General features: G+C 39.4%; 1 protein-coding gene across 4 annotated transcripts in view; it reads right to left on the bottom strand.

The window, feature by feature from the left end:
* The window catches only part of SPIRE1 (spire type actin nucleation factor 1), a 267,545-nt gene that overhangs the window by 102,310 nt on the left and 145,924 nt on the right, over positions 1-19,311 (bottom strand). For all 4 annotated transcript variants that reach the window (XM_045187677.3, XM_045187678.3, XM_024580563.4 and 1 more), the window contains exon 4: positions 12,362-12,487. In XM_045187677.3, coding sequence (XP_045043612.2) covers positions 12,362-12,487 — 126 coding nt within the window. The remainder of the gene's footprint in view (positions 1-12,361; positions 12,488-19,311) is intronic.

Here is a 19,311-nt window from a genome sequence, read left to right as displayed (position 1 = left end):
AATGAAGCCTATGCTAAGAGAAACAAAGGAAAATGTACAGGGAACCAATAGTGATGAGAAGGAAACTGGGACTCAAATCAATGGTGTGGACCAGAAGGAAGAAACAAACATCCAACCAGAAAAGAATGAAGAAACAAGAATTTGGAAAAATGAGGAGAGGCTTAGGAACCTCCCGGACGCCTTGAAACGTTCCCACATCCGAATTATAGGGGTGCCAGAAGGAGAAGAGGAAGAACAAAAAATTGAAAACTTATTTGAACAAATAATGAAGGAGAACTTCCCTAATCTGGCAAAGGAAATAGACTTCCGGGAAGTCCAGGAAGCTCAGAGAGTCCCAAAGAAGCTGGACCCAAGGAGGAACACACCAAGGCACATCATAATTACATTACCCAAGATTAAACGCAAGGACCTACATCCAAGATTACTGTATCCAGCAAAGCTATCACTTAGAATGGAAGGGAAGATAAAGTGCTTCTCAGATAAGGTCAAGTTAAAGAAGCTCATCATCACCAAGCCCTTATTATATGAAATGTTAAAGGGAGTTACCTAAGAAAAAGAAGATCAAAAATTCGAACAGTAAAAATGACAGCAAACTCACAGTTATTAACGGCCACACATAAAACAAAAACGAGAGCAAACTAGGCAAACAACTAGAACATGAGGGTTGTCATTAAGGGAGTGGGAGCGGGAGAGAGGGGGAAAGGTACAGAGAATAAGTAGCATAGATGATAGGTGGAAAATAGACAGGGGGAGGGTAAAAATAGTGTAGGAAATGTAGAAGCCAAAGAACTTATAAGTATGACCTATAGACATGAACTATAGGGGGGGAATGTGGGAGGGAGGGGGGTGGGCAGGATGGAGTGGAGTGGGGGGGGAAATGGGACAACTGTAATAGCATAATCAATAAATATATTTAAAAAAAAAAAAAACCATACAGGGGAAGGTTAAGAATTGTATAGGAAATGTAGAAGCCAAAGAACTTATATGTATGACCCATGGACATGAACTAAGGGGGAGGAATGAGGGTGGGAGGGGGGATTCAGGGCAAAGGGGGATAAAAGGGAGAAAAATATGGGACAATTATAATAGCATAATCAATAAAGTATACTTAGAAAAAGAAAATACAACTCTAGAAACAAAATGTGATGTTTATTAGGTTAAAAAAAGAAATCCGTCTAACTGATGAATGGCCCTAGTGTTGTAAGCTGAGGAAGGAGCAAGGGAAACACGCCTAAAAAGACCACAAGAAATTTTGTTGTAGATCCCTAATTCTATGACAGGTTTGGTGATATAAATATGATCCTTGTCCTGAAGTCACAATCTAGTAAGAAATAGATGTAAACAATGATTACAATACAGTGTGATAAGTGACAGAAGCCAGAGCAGAATGCTCTATGAATGAACACAGAGAAGAAAGAGATTAACTAATCAGAAAAAAACATTTCAGTAGAGTAGACATTTGAGTTAGGTCTGCAGAGTAAGCAGGGATTTTCTAAGTGGGAAAAGAGGAAAAAAAGACATTTTGAGTAATTGCAGGGACCTTAGGAGATCAGGGACTGGAGGGAGGGTAGTAGAAAAGGCATTTTGTGGTGGGAAACAGTGAATGAAGGGCCCAGAGAGGTCAGATTGTGGCCCAATTGCACATATTTCCCTATGTAATACTAAAGGGTTTACACTTTCCCCTTGTAAGTATCAATAAGCCAACATCTTTACCCAGAGGTATACTATAGCATAGACTGTATGTGAAAAGGAAAATAAGGTTAGGGGCTTTGTCACAGTCCAAGCAAGAGATGCTCGACCACTGCATCAGAAAGACAGAGGCAGGGAGAATCTGCAATCTGGAGACAGTCAACAGTGTCAGGGGACCAAGATTCAAATTTGGTGGTAATATACCAGATCTACAATGTCTGAACCACAGATTCTCCAATTAATTCAACACTGATCAAATATTTACAGAGGCCCTATTACAACGGGATATAGCAGTAAATTAGAGAGAAAAGGTCTCTGCCCTCAGTGAGATTAGATTCTAGTACAAGATATCAATGAGTAAGAAAAGTGACCAAGAAGACAACTACAGACTGATGGCAGCTAGGAAAGAAATAAGTAGGGTGACATGATTTTAAAGAAAAAGGCTGATTGTGATAAATATATAAGTGTAGGTGTTCAGTGTAGGTATGAGATATCCTTTCAGCTGAAGTCTGAAGAAAGCAAATGGAAAACTATAATTAAAAGGTGAATGAAGACAATTTTTAAGAGGAATTGAAGATGTCAACAAGAATCTAATTAAGCACCACAGGTAAAGTCACACTTGAGAGGAGATCAGAGAGCATAATAATCAGATGATCAGAAATGACAATCCACACCTGAGGAGCCTGTCTCTGAAGAAATCCAAGATGGCTTAACTGTATTAGACATCTTATCCCTCAAAGATCAAAATGTCTGGAATACTCTACCTTAGTTGTGGGGTTGTGTATATGTATGATGCAAGAAAAGGAAAGAGGTGAGAAAATTTTCATCACTTTGAGTACAGGATCAGAAAAAGCATTTCAGAAGAGTATATATTTGAGTTAGGTCTTGAAAATAAGTAGGCATTTTCTAAGTGAGAGAAAAGAGGAAAAAGACATTTTTGAAGTTACAAAATATGAATTATGAAAAGACAAAACAGAAATTTTAGGTTTAAAAATTATTTCACATGCCTTCAGATATTGAGTTCTTATTGCAATTGTATGAGCATGTAATGTTTCATAATGCTTGGTTGTGTTTACTGTTCATTCATTTATAAGTAATATTATTGCATTAGAAATTTCTTCTTTATAGGGATTTTTAACATTAGATTTTAAAATACAGAAATTTTAGTCCATACTGACATCAATATAGTACTAACATCAACATAGTACTAATGTTACAGCTCAATATTGACAACATTGAATTGCTTTCCTATTAAAAATCCATTTCAAATTTACAATATAAAATAATATAAAATATAATAACTTCATAGCAAATTTTTTAGGTATGCAGTTAAAATGTTTATCTATATACATTTTGCCTACATAATACTGGTACAAAAATGAGGAAAAGCTTGTTGGACAGGACAAAGATTTAGTTACATGGGCTATACTTTCTGTAGGCAGTTTTGTAACTAGAAGGAACCTTAGCATGTTTAATTGCCCCCCTTATACCTTTTTAAAGACAAGTGAACAGAAATTTGGCAAAAGAAATCTAGCAAAGACTATTTGACTCATGAATAATGACTGGAAGAATATTATTTGTCAACAATAAAGGGGCTTTTTAACATGACCAGTGTTAATATAAATATTTTAAATATAAAATAAATTTAAAAATGAGTTATTTGCTTAAAAAAAGGATTCTTCTTTCAAAAGAAAGATTCTTTTTCAACAATGCACTTCTCGTATACCTCAAGTATTTTCTACTGTAACACATATAGTTATACTGTGCAGAAATGTATTTACTGGAGAATTGAGGTGGAGGGACAAGCACACTAGACAATCTCAACATGGAGGCAAATAATCGTTGGAGCACGTAGGAACATACTGGAATAAAATCAACTCACTTCCCAGTCTTAAAATTATTTTATCTCAGTATTTTATATTTCTATGACACACATGTCCTTTCCCATTTCACATCTCCCTGTTATTTCATACCGAAACTTAACATGATACCTTCCCTCCTTCTATCCAATTCCTACGTACGTGCATGTGTGCATGGCACACAGACACACATGTGCACACACATTCACTTGTGAACCCTCTTCTTCCCCCAACTCCAAATTTTATTCTCTGGGGCTCACACATACTTCTTTCCAATCCTACTGAGAAGCCTATAGCAAAGTAAGAGTCACAAGATTGTTCACAAGGTTAAATGGAGTATGCAACAGGGGCCACTTCAGAGCTGTAGCAATATAATACAGGACAGCAGCAGGTATTAAAAGTATGGAGAATTGATAATTAATTTCACTTAACAGTAACAAAACTACCTAGACAGCAACAAATTAAAGAATAATACTAATAATATAATGTCTTCTTTTCTAATAAAAGCATTTACATTTGAAACTCTCAAGCTAAATTCTCCACTCTCCATCCCACATGCTCACTAGCCACACTTGCTGGCAGGGTTTGGGCTACGGTGGGGCACTGGCAGTGGGGCGGAGGCTGTCTCTTCTTTCATACAACCTGATGCACACTCAATGGATTGCTTAGATAGTCCTTCCATCTATATTTACACACAAGGATATCAAATTGCTTATGAAACACTATAATATGTATTTACTTTCAAGGATATCAATTCACCTTTCAGCCACAGTTAACAGTAGCCCTATCCAAATCTTCTCTATCATTAGGAGAATGACCTTAAAGGATCTCAACCATTGTTTAAGAAGAAAATCACCACATCATGAAAAGAGATTAGGATGACTAGTAGAAATGACTAGATTAGGATGCTTTCTAAACAGATGATGAACTACAAAGCCTTGTGCTTGGTAATGTAGCCAGGCCTTGTAAATGCAATTACCACTTTATAGAACAAGAATTAATACTTGCAAATATGTTATGGATTTTATATTTTAATAAATTGCCAATTGAGCATATAAGAAATTTAATATAATCACTTTTTCCTATCAACCTGGGAACATTATCATCATACTAAGATTTCACTCTAATTTTATACACATAAACATACACACACTTTGAAACACCACTGATAATCAGATAAACTTGTTGATTTAGAGGTTATTACTTTGTAAGTTCCAACTGATATACACCATCTTACAGGTATAGAAGATTGTCTGATTCTTAAAATGTATAAAGTATTTTGAGATCTTCAGTAAAAATACCAAATTAACACAGTATTTTATTAGTAGAATGAATTTACTACCCTTAAGGAAAGGTTAAAATGACTAACATACATATATGAAAACATTCTGTAATTTTAAGAAAGCTGCATGCATCGCAGAGGAAAAGGAAATCCATTTAAACCCCCTAAGACTGTATTGCTGAAATGTCAGTGTTGACAGGAAATTTATACAGCATAAAATCTATAATTAAACAATACGAATGTTCTTAAGTGTCAGGATTTCCACATATTTTCCTGCTTGCCTTCTTAAGACTGATTATTAAATGAATTCTGTGTGTAAAAAAATGGCAAGAGTACTCAAAGATCTCATGTATACCCCTGAAAAGTTCTCATATTTACTAGAAATATTGGCCAAAATGTTTCTACTAGTCAGAAATGCTTTCAAAACTGACTTCTTCCAACAGAATGCCTGAAAAACACACATAGTATATATGTTTAGTTCAGCAACCATTTCTAGAGTATTTCCTATATGCACATACTGTATTAAGAGTCATTAATAGAAGAGCATTTTTTTAAAATATAAGATCATTTAAAACACAGTCAATTATCTCAAGAAGCATCTGGTCCAGTTGTTGAGAAAAAATTACAAATACATAAGCAAATAACTACTATGGAGTATGAGAAGTGTTAAGACTGAAAGATGTATAAGACATATAGGTTGTGGAGGACATAAAACTTACAGCTGGAAAGAGGTCATGAATATTTCATATGGAGATAAAATGTGAGCAGGGTTTAAATGGATAAATAAGAATTCACCAACAGACAAGGGGAGAATTTCCAGGCAGAAAGAAAAGAATGTGCAAGGGTCACAGATACATAATCACATGATGTATTCAGAAACTGTAAGTAATTTTGATTGGATAGTTTAAAATGCAGAGAAGATAGTGTTGAAAAGAATAAAAACACAAGGAGATGAAATACCGTGAAAGGTCTGTGTGGAAGACAATGGAGTTTTAATGTAAGTGATGAAGAGCCGTATTAATCAGGGAAACAACATGGCTCTGGCAACTTGCCAGATGGTTAGCAGTCAGGGAGGATGAACCAAACTAAAAGTGATAATCAAGCCTTTACTCATTCACTGGAACAATGCAAGCAAGAGGCCAAAAAGGATGTTTTGTTCCCTTTGTTTCATTTTTTCTCTATGGAACAGCACGGAGCAAAGGTCAGGTGACATGTAATGCAGGTGGGGGAATCTTTCTCCTGCTGAGGAGTACTGCAAAAAAGCCTCTGCCATCTTATGGTCCTGAGAGGGCCAGTGGGAGGGAATGAGGAAAAGTGAGGAACAGAAAGTGCTGAGTCAAGAGAAGAGGAAAGTGTCCCAGTCAAGGGTCTTCAAGCGGAGGCACCTGGGCTACGAATATAGCTGTGCAAACGAACATGGAAGACCCAGTGGGATGCTCTGAGTCCTTGCAATCCCCTGCGGGATGCCAGAGTGCAGTAGACTGCCTGTGCACCAAGTCCCATGTGGGAAGGGCAGCTTCCCCTCTGAGGTCTGTTAAGACAAGCCTGTGTATGGTCAAGCCTGAAAGATCACGCAGAGGTTGGGCCTGGAGCTGAATTCCTCAGATCAGATCTGTGATCTACAAGAATCACTTACTGACAATGTAAAAGATGAACTGGATGAAGAGGATTTACAGTGATGAGGGGACCAGCAGGAGGGTAGTATACTAATCTTACTGGACACGGGGACCTGAAATGCTGATAAGGTGACTGATTCTAGTTTATGTAGGAAAGGAAGTGAATTCAGGAAGGGCTAATAAACTAGAAGAAAATGGGGGAGGAAAGAACTGGAAGACGAGGTCAGGTGGCAGTGAGGGAAAAAGCTCAAAGGGCAGGGATGACAGGAAGAGGGTACAAGAGCCCATGCATGATTTCCAAGGTGGGATGATTGCAGGTAATTTTTAGGACAAAGAGGTGTTCAGGTAGAGTACTGAAGTAGAGGAAAAGTCAAGAAATCAAAGCCATAGTTTCTTTTTATCAAAGAAATCACTCAAGATGATGGCAGGTGACAGTGAAAACTTGTTTAAGACTAACAGAAGTGGATGACATGAACTTTTTCACAAATACAAAGAGTAGTTATTTGGAAACCATACGAGAGAGCGAATATTACTAATCCTCCCCAGTCCAGACATATGAAGATATGGAGGAAAAAGAGGTTTCCCACAAGAGGGAAGCAAGAGAAAACACTACCATTGGGGGAACAAATGTTCTGAAAAGAACCTGAGGGTACTAGGGAGTTCTTTTAAAAAATAAAGCAGAGATTCCTAAAAGAATGGAAAAGGTTGAGAAGTAATCAAGAAAGTAGGGAAACAGGAGTTCTGGACAGATGGAGGCAAAGGCAGAAATGCTTCTCTTCCTCACACAAACCAAAAGAATGGTAACAACCGATTTTAAAACAAAGAACAACCAGAACTGCCAGAAAAACATCTGCATGGAAGTCCAACAACAAAGGAGTTAAGGAAACATTCATCCAGACGGTGCATTGTGACAGAGAAATATGGCTCAAATGAAAGAACAGATCAAAATTCCAGAAAAAGAGGTAAGCGATGAGGAGACAGACAACCTGTCCGATGCAGAGTTCAAAACACTTGTAATTGGGATACTCACAGAATTGATTGAGCTCAGTCAAAAAATGAAGGCAGAAGTGAAGGCTATACAAAGTGAAAAAAAGAAAATATACAGGGAACCAACAGTGAAGGGAAGGAAACTGGGACTCAAGTCAACGATTTAGAACCATCATCGAAGAAATCAGGAACCAACCAGAACAGAATGAAGAAACAAGAATGCAAAAAAATGAGGAGAGGCTTAGGAACCTATGAGACAACTTTAACGTTCCAACATCTAAATCATGGGAATGCTGAAAGGAAAACAGAGGAGCAAGACACTGAAAACTTATTTGAACAAATAATGAGGGAAAACTTTCTCAATCTGGTGAAGGAAAGAGACTTCCAGGAAGTCCAGGAATCTCAGAGAGTCCCAAAGAAATCGGACCCAAGGAGGAGCACACCAATAATCGAGTTACCCAAGACACCTAATAATCGAGTTACCCAAGATTAAAGATAAGGAGAGGATCTTAAAAGCAGCAAGAGGAGAGGAGACAGTTACCTACAAAGGAGTTCCCATAAGACTATCAGCTGATTTCTCAAAAGAAACTTATAGGCAAGAAGGGGCTGGAAACAAGTATTCAAAGTCATGAAAGGCAAAGACCTACATCCAAGATTGCTCTATCCAGCAAAGCTCTCATTTAGGGGGGCACAAAGATGGCGGCATAGGTAGACACACTGCGCCTCCTCGCACAACCAGAACTGACAGAAAATCGAACGGCAAGGAAGTCCGACACCAAGGAAATAAAAAATAAACATTCATCCAGATCGGTAGGGGGGGCAGAGACGGGCAGCCAGGGCAGAGAGGACTCGCGTGGCTGTGGCGGGACCGAGACTGGCGGAGTGTGGGACGAACGGGGCAGGCGGTCTGACCACTAGCAGACCCTGTGGCCCCACATTCACGCACAGATAAACCGAGAGGGCCGGACTCAGAGTGGCGGAGAACGGGGCAGGCAGAGCAGCGGGTAGCACCCCGCGGCCCCACATTCGCGCACAGATAAACTGGTAGAACGGCAGGCAGTGAAGCAGACTGCGCAACCCAGGGCTCCAGCTCGGGGAAATAAAGCCTCAAACCTCTGATTGAAAGCACCCCTGGGGATTGGGGCGGCAGCAGGAGTGACTCCCAGACTCACAGGAGAGGTTGTTGGAGAGACCCACAGGGGCCTAGAGTGTGCACAGGCCCACTTACTCGGGAACCAGCACCAGAGGGGCCCAGTTTGATTGTGGGTATCGGAGTGAAAGATTGAAATCCAGAGGAGAGTGAGGCGGGCGCCATTGCTCCCACTCGGCCCCTCCCCCATGTATAGTGTCACAGCGTAGCGACCAGCATTATCCCGCCCTGGTGAACACCTAAGGCTCTGCCCCTTAAAGTAACAGACCTGCTAAGACAAACACAACAACAAAAAAATGACCCAAATGACAGAACACTTCAAAGCTCCAGAAAAAATACAACTAAGCAAGGAAGAGAGAGCCAACCTATCGGATGCACAGTTCAAAGCACTGGTTATCAATGTGCTCACAGAATTGGTTGAATTTGTTCGAAAACCAGATGAAAAAATGAAGCCTATTCCAAGAGAAACAAAGGAAAATGTACAGGGAATCAATAGTGATAAGAAGGAAACTGGGACTCAAATCAATGGTGTGGACCAGAAGGAAGAAACAAACATCCAACCAGAAAAGAATGAAGAAACAAGAATTCGGAAAAATGAGGAAAGGCTTAGGAACCTCCAGGACATCTTGAAACGTTCCAACATCCGAATTATAGGGGTGCCAGAAGGAGAAGAGGAAGAACAAAAACTTGGAAACTTATTTGAACAAATAATGAAGGAGAACTTCCCCAATCTGGCAAAGGAAATAGACTTCCAGGAAGTCCAGGAAGCTCAGAGAGTCCCAAAGAAGCTGGACCCAAGGAGGAACACACCAAGGCACATCATAATTACATTAGCCAAGATGAAACAGAAGGAGAGAACCTTAGAAGCAGCAAGAGACAAGGACACAGTTACCTACAAAGGGGTTCCCATAAGACTGTCAGCTGATTTCTCCAAAGAGACCTTACAGGCAAGAAGGGACTGGAAAGAAGTATTCCAAGTCATGAAAGGCAGGGACCTACGTCCAAGATTACTGTCTCCAGCAAAGATATCATTTAGAATGGAAGGGAAGATAAAGTGCTTCTCAGATAAGGTCAAGTTAAAAAAGTTCATCATCACCAAGCCATTATTATATGAAATGTTAAAAGGAGTTACCTAAGAAAAAGAAGATAAAAAATATGAACAGTAAAAATGACAGCAAACTCACAGTTATTAACGACCACACCTAAAACAAAAACAAGAGCAAACTAGGCAAACAACTAGAACAGGAACAGAACCATAGAGATGGAGATCACATGGAGGGTTATCAATAGGGGAGTGGGAGGGGGAGAAGGGGGGAAAGGTACAGAGAATAAGTAGCATAGATGATAGGTGGAAAATAGACAGGGGGAGGGTAAGAATAGTGTAGGAAATGTAGAAGCCAAAGAACTTATAGGTATGACCCATGGACATGAACTATAGGGGGGGGATGTGGGAGGGAGGGGGTGGGCAGGATGGAGTGGAGTGGGGGAGGGAATGGGACAACTGTCATAGCATAATCAATAAATAGATTTAAAAAAAAATAAAAAAAGCTCTCATTTAGAATGGAAGGGCAGATTAAGTACTTCCCAGATAAGATCAAGTTAAAGAAGATCATGATCACCAAGCCCTTATTATATGAAATGTTAAAAGGACTTAGCTAAGAAACAGAAGATCAAAAACTATGAACAGAAAAAAGACAACAAATGCACAACTATCAACAACTGAACCTAAAAAATAAAAACTAAGTAAACAACTAGAACAAGAACAGAATCACAGAAATGGAAATCACATGGAGGGTTATCAGTGGGGAGGGCGAAGGGGAGAATGTGGGAAAAAGGCACAAGGAATAAGAAGCATAATTGGTAGGCACAAAATAGATAGGGGAACGTCAAGAATAGTATAGGAAATGGAGAAGCCAAAGAACTTATATGTACAACCCATGGATATGAACTGTGTGTTGGGGGGGGCAGTAAATGCTGCAGGGTGAGGGGGGTGGTTCAGGGAGGCAAGGGATAAAGGGGAGAAAAATATTGGGACAACTGTAATAGCATAATCAATAAAACATATTTTAAAAAAAAGAAAACAGGGAAATAGAGTAGGAGATGAGGAAATAGGACAGAACTATTGTCTATAAAGACCTACATTTGGGGTGGTGCCAGAAGGGGGCAGCAGAAGAGATGGCTGAAACCCTGACCTCAAGGTCCCTAACTTCAGGCAGGGCCTGACCAGTCACTGTGAGCATCGCCACAAAGCCACCAATGGTTCCAATCACTCATGTTCTTTTACTCCACTTATGAAATTTTTATTTAAATAAATTTTCATAATGCTTAAATCTCTTCCTGAGGATTTTTTTTGGCAAAGCAAAGCTTTAATAAAAAGCAAAAAGGAAAGTTTTTAAAGCTCACTAGAGTAGAAAAATACTTATTAATACCACTTTTTAAGCTCAGAAATGGTTCCTAAAGATGTCTGTGTTAAAAGGACTTTAAAAAGAAGTCATTTAATTTATTCTAGTGACCCTACAGACTGCACTTCCACCCTAAAAATAATGCCTGTATCTCTGGATAAGGCAATTTCATTCTTAATAAGCTAGGAAAGATAATTACAACCTTAAAAAGTAATCTTTTCTACTATTTACTAAGCCTTAACTGAGGTTGTGCTTTCAGATGTTTACTCTGAAGCTTAATTGAACCCTACATTCTCTGGTTCTGTCGAGGAGGAAAAGCTACTCTATGATGTATTTATTATTCTTCTTCAAATAACACATAGTTCACCCTTTCCACCCTGTTGAAGATTTGTTTCTTGGGTCCAACTCTACAAAATCCTAAAAAATAAAAAAATAATATACATAGCTTTTCATTGGCTGATCAACTGTAAGTAGTGGCTTGGCTAGAACTAAAAAGGAATGCTTACAACTCTGATGCATATATATAAAATGGATTTATTTAATGTGATTTATTAAGGGTGACCTGGCTGAGACATCTGTCACTTATTACCAGAGCTAATTAGTCCTATTTTACTAATATAGATTAATATTTTCCTTCCTCCCCTGCATACCCTACACGTGTACCTCCGCAAACTGTGTCATCCTAATTGTGAACTGGTGTTTAGATAAATTCCCTGCTTCAGTCATAAAAGAAATGACACCCACTATCATGTACTGAGCTGTTACTGTGTGTCAGATACTGTGCTACTTTATATAGATCTCATGAATCTTGACGACCATCTGTATAACATATAGTATGGCAATTAATTTAGTAAATAAATTAGAATGATTCTTTTTGTACTCTACATATATTTTTAACTCACAGACACGAATAAATAATAATTAAATGAAATAGATAAAATGAGATTTTGGATAATCTGAATTCACATCTCCTCCATTAAAAATTTAATCAAATCCATTATAAAAGAGTAAAATTATCAAAGGTGTAGCCTTCTTTTTGAGTCCTTATCTCTTCCTGAAAGATGTACTAACATATTTTAAAATGGACAAAAGACTATCAGAAAGGGGATAAAAATCAAGTCAGAAGGAGCAATTGATTGAACGAACTCAGTATTATTTATTTCCCATTTGTAAGGATGATTTATGAAATTCTTTGTTTTATGAAACGAATTCACACACATTTAAAAAAATAAATTCTGCCTAACTTACTTCTTTCTTGAATGAATTGCAGCACTCATCAGGATGGTAATAAATACCTTAAATAACATGATGGACAATGTTAAAAATTCATGTTTATTTTTCACAATGCCAATAAATATGAAAGCAATGGTACTTACCTCCTTTGCACTTTTAATTTTAGTTAGAAATGTATGCAGCTCCATTGTTTCTGCGAACAGTGCACGACATACTGCCTGATAATGATTTGGTGCCTCTGATTCAGTTGAGAGATGAGCAGCACATAACTAAAAAGAGGAAAATATGATGCTTGTTTATTATTTGTTTTTTTGTACCTTAAAAACAGACACATCTAATATATTTGTATTTTCATATGAGACAGCAAGGCAATTCTGCAATTCCTATTAGCCAAGTTTCATGCATGACAAGACCATCAGTAAGTGGTCCACTAACAAACACCCAACAGCATAGATGAGCTTACTAGAATTAGCTTCTATTTGAAAATGATAGGACATATATAAAAGTTTTGGTTGGGAATAGAAAGAGAATTACCATTTATTGACTATAAATCATAACTCAGGTATTCTAAGAGTTACAATTTACTGAGTATTTATTATGCCAGGCACTATACTTCACATATCATAGAGAGATCACAATAGCATTTAGTATTCAATGGAACCCCGAATCATCCCCCATTTTATAGGAAAGGTCACAGAGGCTAAGAGTACTCAAGTGACTTGTCCACAGTTATAAAGCTGACATGAGGGAGAAGGGGAATTCAACACAGTCCTATTGGATTCTGAAGGCCCAGCTCATTCCAATACATGTAAAAAGAATGTCAGGAAGACATTTGGACCACTGGGAAGATCCTTATCAGTAAATGGGAAGTGGAGGAAAGAGAACACAGGGAAACATGACCCCACTGGTGATACCTACACAGTCCTAATGTACTTTACTATGCATAGCCCATAACGTCCCCAAACTACTTGTGCATAAAAGACACAATTTAACATCATGCACAACAATTTAGAAAAATCAAACACCATTCAATTTGTTTAACTGGAAAGACATCCTATCAGGAGTCTAGTGCACAGAAATTTTATCTTTCCATAAAATCATAATTTTGTATCATGTATAATAGTTATGTTTCAAAGTATCTCACCTGTATTAATAAGCTGTAAGTTCTCCCTTAATTATTTACTATATTCAGTAAACTGACATTAATTTAACTGGTGAAAATATACATTTTATTATATTTTGATAATATCTACCTATTAATGTAGAAAATGTAGATTGTAATATCCTTCATAATAGGGCTTTTTGTTATTTTCATTTGTAATAAGTATTAGGTATGCAATTTAAAAATTACTTTTTTAATTTTTTTGATATATTTATTGATTATGCTATTACAGTTGTCCCATTTCCGCCCCTTCACTCAACTCCATCTTGCCCAACCCCTCCCTCCCACATTCCCCCCCTATAGTTCATGTCCATGGGTCATACTTATAACTTCTTTGGCTTCTACATTTCCTACACTATTCTTACCCTCCCCCTGTCTATTTTCCACCTATCATTTATGCTATTTATTCTCTGTACCTTTCTCCCCTCTCTCCCCCTCCCAATCCCCTATTGATAACCCTCCATGTGATCTCCATTTCTGTGGTTCTGTTTCTGTTCTAGTTGTTTGCTTAGTTTGCTTTTGTTTTGGTTTTAGGTGTGGTTGTTAATAACTGTGAGTTTGCTGTCATTTTTACTGTTCATATTTCTTATCTTCTTTTTCTTAGGTAACTACCTTTAACATTTCATATAATAATGGCTTGGTGATGATGAACTCCTTTAACTTGACCTTATCTGAGAAGCACTTTATCTGCCCTCTCATTCTAAATGATAGCTTTGCTGGATACAGTAATCTTGGATGTAGGTCCCTGCCTTTCATGACTTGGAATACTTCTTTCCAGTCCCTTCTTGCCTGTAAGGTCTCTTTGGAGAAATCAGCTGACAGTCTTATGGGAACCCCTTTGTAGGTAACTGTGTCCTTGTCTCTTGCTGCTTCTAAGGTTCTCTCCTTCTGTTTCATCTTGGCTAATGTAATTATGATGTGCCTTGGTGTGTTCCTCCTTGGGTCCAGCTTCTTTGGGACCCTCTGAGCTTCCTGGACTTCCTGGAAGTCTATTTCCTTTGCCAGATTGGGGAAGTTCTCCTTCATTATTTGTTCAAATAAGTTTCCAAGTTTTTGTTCTTCCTCTTCTCCTTCTGGCACCCCTATAATTCGGATGTTGGAACGTTTCAAGATGTCATGGAGGTTCCTAGGCCTCTCTTCATTTTTTTGAATTCTTGTTTCTTCATTCTTTTCTGGTTGGGTGTTTGTTTCTTCCTTCTGGTCCACACCATTGATTTGAGTCCCAGTTTCCTTAGCATCACTATTGGTTCCCTGTACATTTTCCTTTGTTTCTCTTGGAATAGGCTTCATTTTTTCATCTGGTTTTCGAACAAATTCAACCAATTCTGTGAGTGTCTTGATAACCAGTGTTTTGAACTGTGCATCTGATAGGTTGGCTATCTCTTCCTCGCTTAGTTGTATTTTTTCTGGAGCTTTGAAGTGTTCTGTCATTTGGGCCATTTTATTTTTTTTGTCTTGGCGCGTCTGTTACTTAAAGGGGCAGAGCCTTAGGTGTTCCCCGGGGCGGGGTAACGCTGGTCACTGTGCCATACGTGGAGAAGGGGCCGAGAGGGAGCAATGGCGCCCGCTCCACTCTCCACCGGACCTCAATCTTTCACTCTGCTACCCACAATCAAACTGGGCCCCTCTGGTGGTGGTTCCTGAGTGGGTGGGCTTGTGCACACTCTAGGGCCCTGTGGGTCTCTCCAACGACCTCTCCTGTGAGGCTGGGAGTCTCTCCTGCTGCCGCCCCAACCCCCAGGGGTGCTTTCAATCAGAGGTTTGAGGCTTTATTTCCCCGAGCTCAAGCCCTGGGTTATGTGGTCTGCTTCACTCCCCGCCAATCGTCCCGGTTTATCTGCGCAAATGTGGGGCCGCAGGGTCTGCTAGTGGCCGGACTGCCTGCCCCGTTAGTCCCACACTCCGCCAGTCTCGGTCCACCACGGCAACGCGAGTCCTCTCCACCCTGGCTGCCCGTCTCCGCCCCTCCTACCGGTCTGGATGTATGTTTCTTTTTTATCTACTTGGTGTCGGACTTCCTTGCCGTTTGATTTTCTGTCAGTTCTGGTTGTGCGAGGAGGCGCAGTGTGTCTACCTACGCCGCCATCTTGGTTCTCAGATTACTATTTTTAGTAAAATACATTCTCAAGAAAATATCTGGAGTTTCAGTAAGAAACTTTCTCAACAGTACCAAAAACAGGTTAAGAAGTAATCACCAGGAAGCATGAAGGGCAAAAATCTTATAAGCTTATTATTCATAGGACTACCAATGAACAAAGAGTATATTTTTTCCTCAATTATTTTTGTGTCCAGAAAACTGCTTTCAATATAGAATTACCATTTCCAAGGTAATAAAAGGCAACTGCTAGGACTTTCACTTGTATCTAATTAATCACATAAATTTACATTCAAATTACATGTTGTAAAATATGGCATTAAATATTTTACTGTAATTGACAATTAAGAAATACATTTTAGCCCTGGCTAGTGTGGCTCAGTGGACTGAGTGCTGGCCTGCGAACCAAAGGGTCGCTGGTTCGATTCCCCGTCAAGGTACATGCCTAGGTTGTGGGCCAGGTCCTGAGTAGGGGCCACATGAGAGGCAACCACACATTGATGTTTCTCTCCCTCTCTTTCTCCCTCCCTTCCCCTCTCTCTATAAATAAATTAAATTAAAAAAATACATTTTATATAAGAACTTAAAACACATGCATATGTGTACGTTTCATACAGAAAAATTTCACAAAACTTACATGTTTCGATTGATTTCACAACGTACTAATAGGTGGGACCTGCACTTTGAAAAACACTGGCATAAAGGTAGTAAGTAGGTTTAAAAATGTTTTTGAAGTGCATAGAACATGATCTTAAACAAAGAAAATCCAAAGGAACCCACAAAAACCATTAGAACTAAGAAGCAATTTTAGCAAAGTTGTGAGATAATGATCACACAAAAAAGTTGTACGGTACCAATGAAAAATCAGAATGAAATTAAAAAACAATTCCATTTACAATATTATCAAAAAAATAAAATAGTAAGAAATAAATATAACCAAGTAGGAATAAGACTTAGACACTGAAAACTGTAAAACATTGCTGAAAGAAATTAAAAAAGACCTAAATAAATGGAAAGACATCTTTGGGTTGGAAGTACTGCCATCTTCAGAATATTATGAAAAGTGATATACAGAATGCAATTCCTGACTAAATCCTGCTGACCTTGTTGAAGAAATGGAAAAGCCAATCTTAAAATTTACATGGAATTGCAAGGGGCCCCAAATAGCCAGAGTGATCTTGAAAAGAACAAAGTTGAAAGACACATACTTCTAAATTTCAAAACCTACTATAAAGTTACAGTCATGAAAATAGTGTGGTACTGGCATAAGAAGAGATATACAAATCAATGGATTCGAGCCAACAGTTCAGAAACAAACTCCTATATCTATGGTTCTTTGATTTTTGACAGTGCCCAGATCATTAAGTAGAGAAAGAAGTCTCTTCAACAAAATGATGCTGGGAAAAATGGATAATCACATGCACAAAATAAAATTGTACCATTCTGTACCATACATAAATATTAACTCAAAATGAAACAGAGAACTAAATATAAGTGCCAGCCAAAGATCATTCTGACTTCTGGTCAAGATGGCAGTGTAAGCAGACATGGCTCACTTCTTTGTACAACCACATCAAAATTACAACTAAAATATAGAACCACCATCACTCAGAACCATCAGAAATTGAGTTAAAAGGAACTGTAACAACTATAGATTTAAAGAAACCATAGCCAGCTAGCTGGTGCCATATCTGAGACTCCATCAACCTGGCTAATACTGTGTGACCCACCTTGGAGATCCCCAGAGACCCTGCCACAGCCAAGTTAGGGGCCTACCCAGGCTGCTTTTCCACTTGAATGGCTGGTCTTGGCTCATGCTGCACAGCATTCTAAATTCTCTCAAACAAGCAACAGCTGGCCTTAGGGAACCCCAGGCACAGCACTAGCAGCAGCCAGCCTGGATTCACAGCTATGCTTTGCCTGGGAATCTCCAAGCACAGAACAAATAGCAGCCATCTCATACTGCTTTATAGCTCAGGCAGCGTGGCCCCAGGCAAAACACTGGTGGAGGCTGACCTTGGCCTGTACCACCCAGGAAACACCAAGGCCAGTACAGCCAGTGGACAACTACAGACCACATCGGAGCACCACCATTCTGGACCTGCACAGCTGACCCTCCATGGATAGTGGAGGTTGGTGTAAGTGGTCACAGCCAATCCTTGCAGGTGACTGGCCTCGGTTAATCCCTCTCATTGATCTGCCAACAACAACCAAGGCTCAACTACAAGAGGAGGGTGTCCTTATTCCACATGAAGGGCATACCTCGAGTCCCCAGTTTGGGTGAACAGTGAGGCTGTGCCACTGGACCCTACAGGACACCTACTAGATTAGGCCACACTACCAAGACACGGAGTCAAAGCAGCTCTACCTAATACATAGAAACAAACACAGGGACGGTGCCAAAATGAGGAGACGAAGAAACATGGCCCAAATGAAAGAACAGATCAAACCTTCAGAAAAAGAGCTAAATGAAATGGAGATAAGCAATCTATCAGACGCAGAGTTCAAAATACTGTTCATAAGGATGCTCAAGGAACTTAGTGAGGGCCTCAGCAGCATAAAAAAGATCCAGTCAGAAACAAAGGATACACTAACTGAAATAAAGAACAATTTACAGGCAAACAACAGTAGAGTGGATGAAGCAGAGAATCAAATCAAAGATTTGCAACATAAGGAAGCAAAAAACAACCAATCAGAACAAGAAGAAAAAAGAATCCAAAAAAATGAGAAAGTATAAGTAGGCTCTGGGACAACTTCAAACATTGCAACATTCACATAGAAGGGGTGCCAGAAGGAGAAGAGAAAGCGCAAGAAATTGGAAGTCTATTTGAAAAAAATAGTGAAAGAAAACTTCCCTAATTTGGTGAAGGAAATAGACATGCATGTTCTGGAAACACAGAGAATCCCAAATAAGATGCATGTAAAGAGGCCCACTCCAAGAAACGACATAATTAAAATGTCAAAGGTTTAAAGATAAAGAGAAAATCTTAAAATCAGCAAAAGAAAAGAAATTAGTTACCTACAGGGGAGTTCCCATAAGACTGTCAGCTGATTTCTCAAAAGAAAACATGCAGGCTAGAAGGATTTAACAAGAAATATCCAGAGTCATGAAAAGGAAGGACCTACACCCAAGACTGCCCTACTTGGCAAAGCTATCATTTAGAATGGAAGGGCAGAGATGTCTGGTCAAGATGGAGGTGTAGGTAGATACACTGTGCCTCCTCCCACAACCAAAAGAAGGACAACAACAAATTTAAAAACAAAAAACAACCAGAACTGCCAGAAAATTGAACTGTATGGAAGTCCAACAACCAAGGAGTTAAAGTAGAAACATTCATCCAGACCCGTTGGAGGGGCAGAGACAGGCAGCTGGGGCAGAGAGGACTCGTGGCAAGGCAGCAGCTCAAGGATCTGGCAAGGTGGTGGCTGGTGGAGCAGGTGGTCCCACATTTGCATGCAGATAAACCAGGAGGCAACAACTGGGGAGCGAGACAGACCATACAACCCAGGGATCCAGTGTGGAGAAATAAAGCCTCAAAACCTCTGACTGAAAAAACCTGTGGGGGTTGTGGCAACAGAAGAAACTCCCAGCCTCACAGGAGAGTTTGTTGGAGACACCTACAGGGTCCTAAGACATACACAAACCCACCCACCCAGGAATCTGCACCAGAGGGGCCCAATTTACTTGTGGCTATTGGAGGATGTGACTGAAAGCTGGCCAAGAGCAGAGCAAGCTGCACTGTTTCCTCTCAGACCCCTCCCCCCCACCCCCCGCACAGCACCACAACACAGTGATGCAGGTTGCCCCATCCTGGAGAATGCCTAAGGCTCCACTC

This window comes from Desmodus rotundus, chromosome 10 (genome assembly GCF_022682495.2).
Source record: "Desmodus rotundus isolate HL8 chromosome 10, HLdesRot8A.1, whole genome shotgun sequence".
In the NCBI taxonomy this organism is placed as follows: Eukaryota; Metazoa; Chordata; class Mammalia; order Chiroptera; family Phyllostomidae; genus Desmodus; species Desmodus rotundus.
This window is presented reverse-complemented; position numbering and strand designations above follow the sequence as displayed.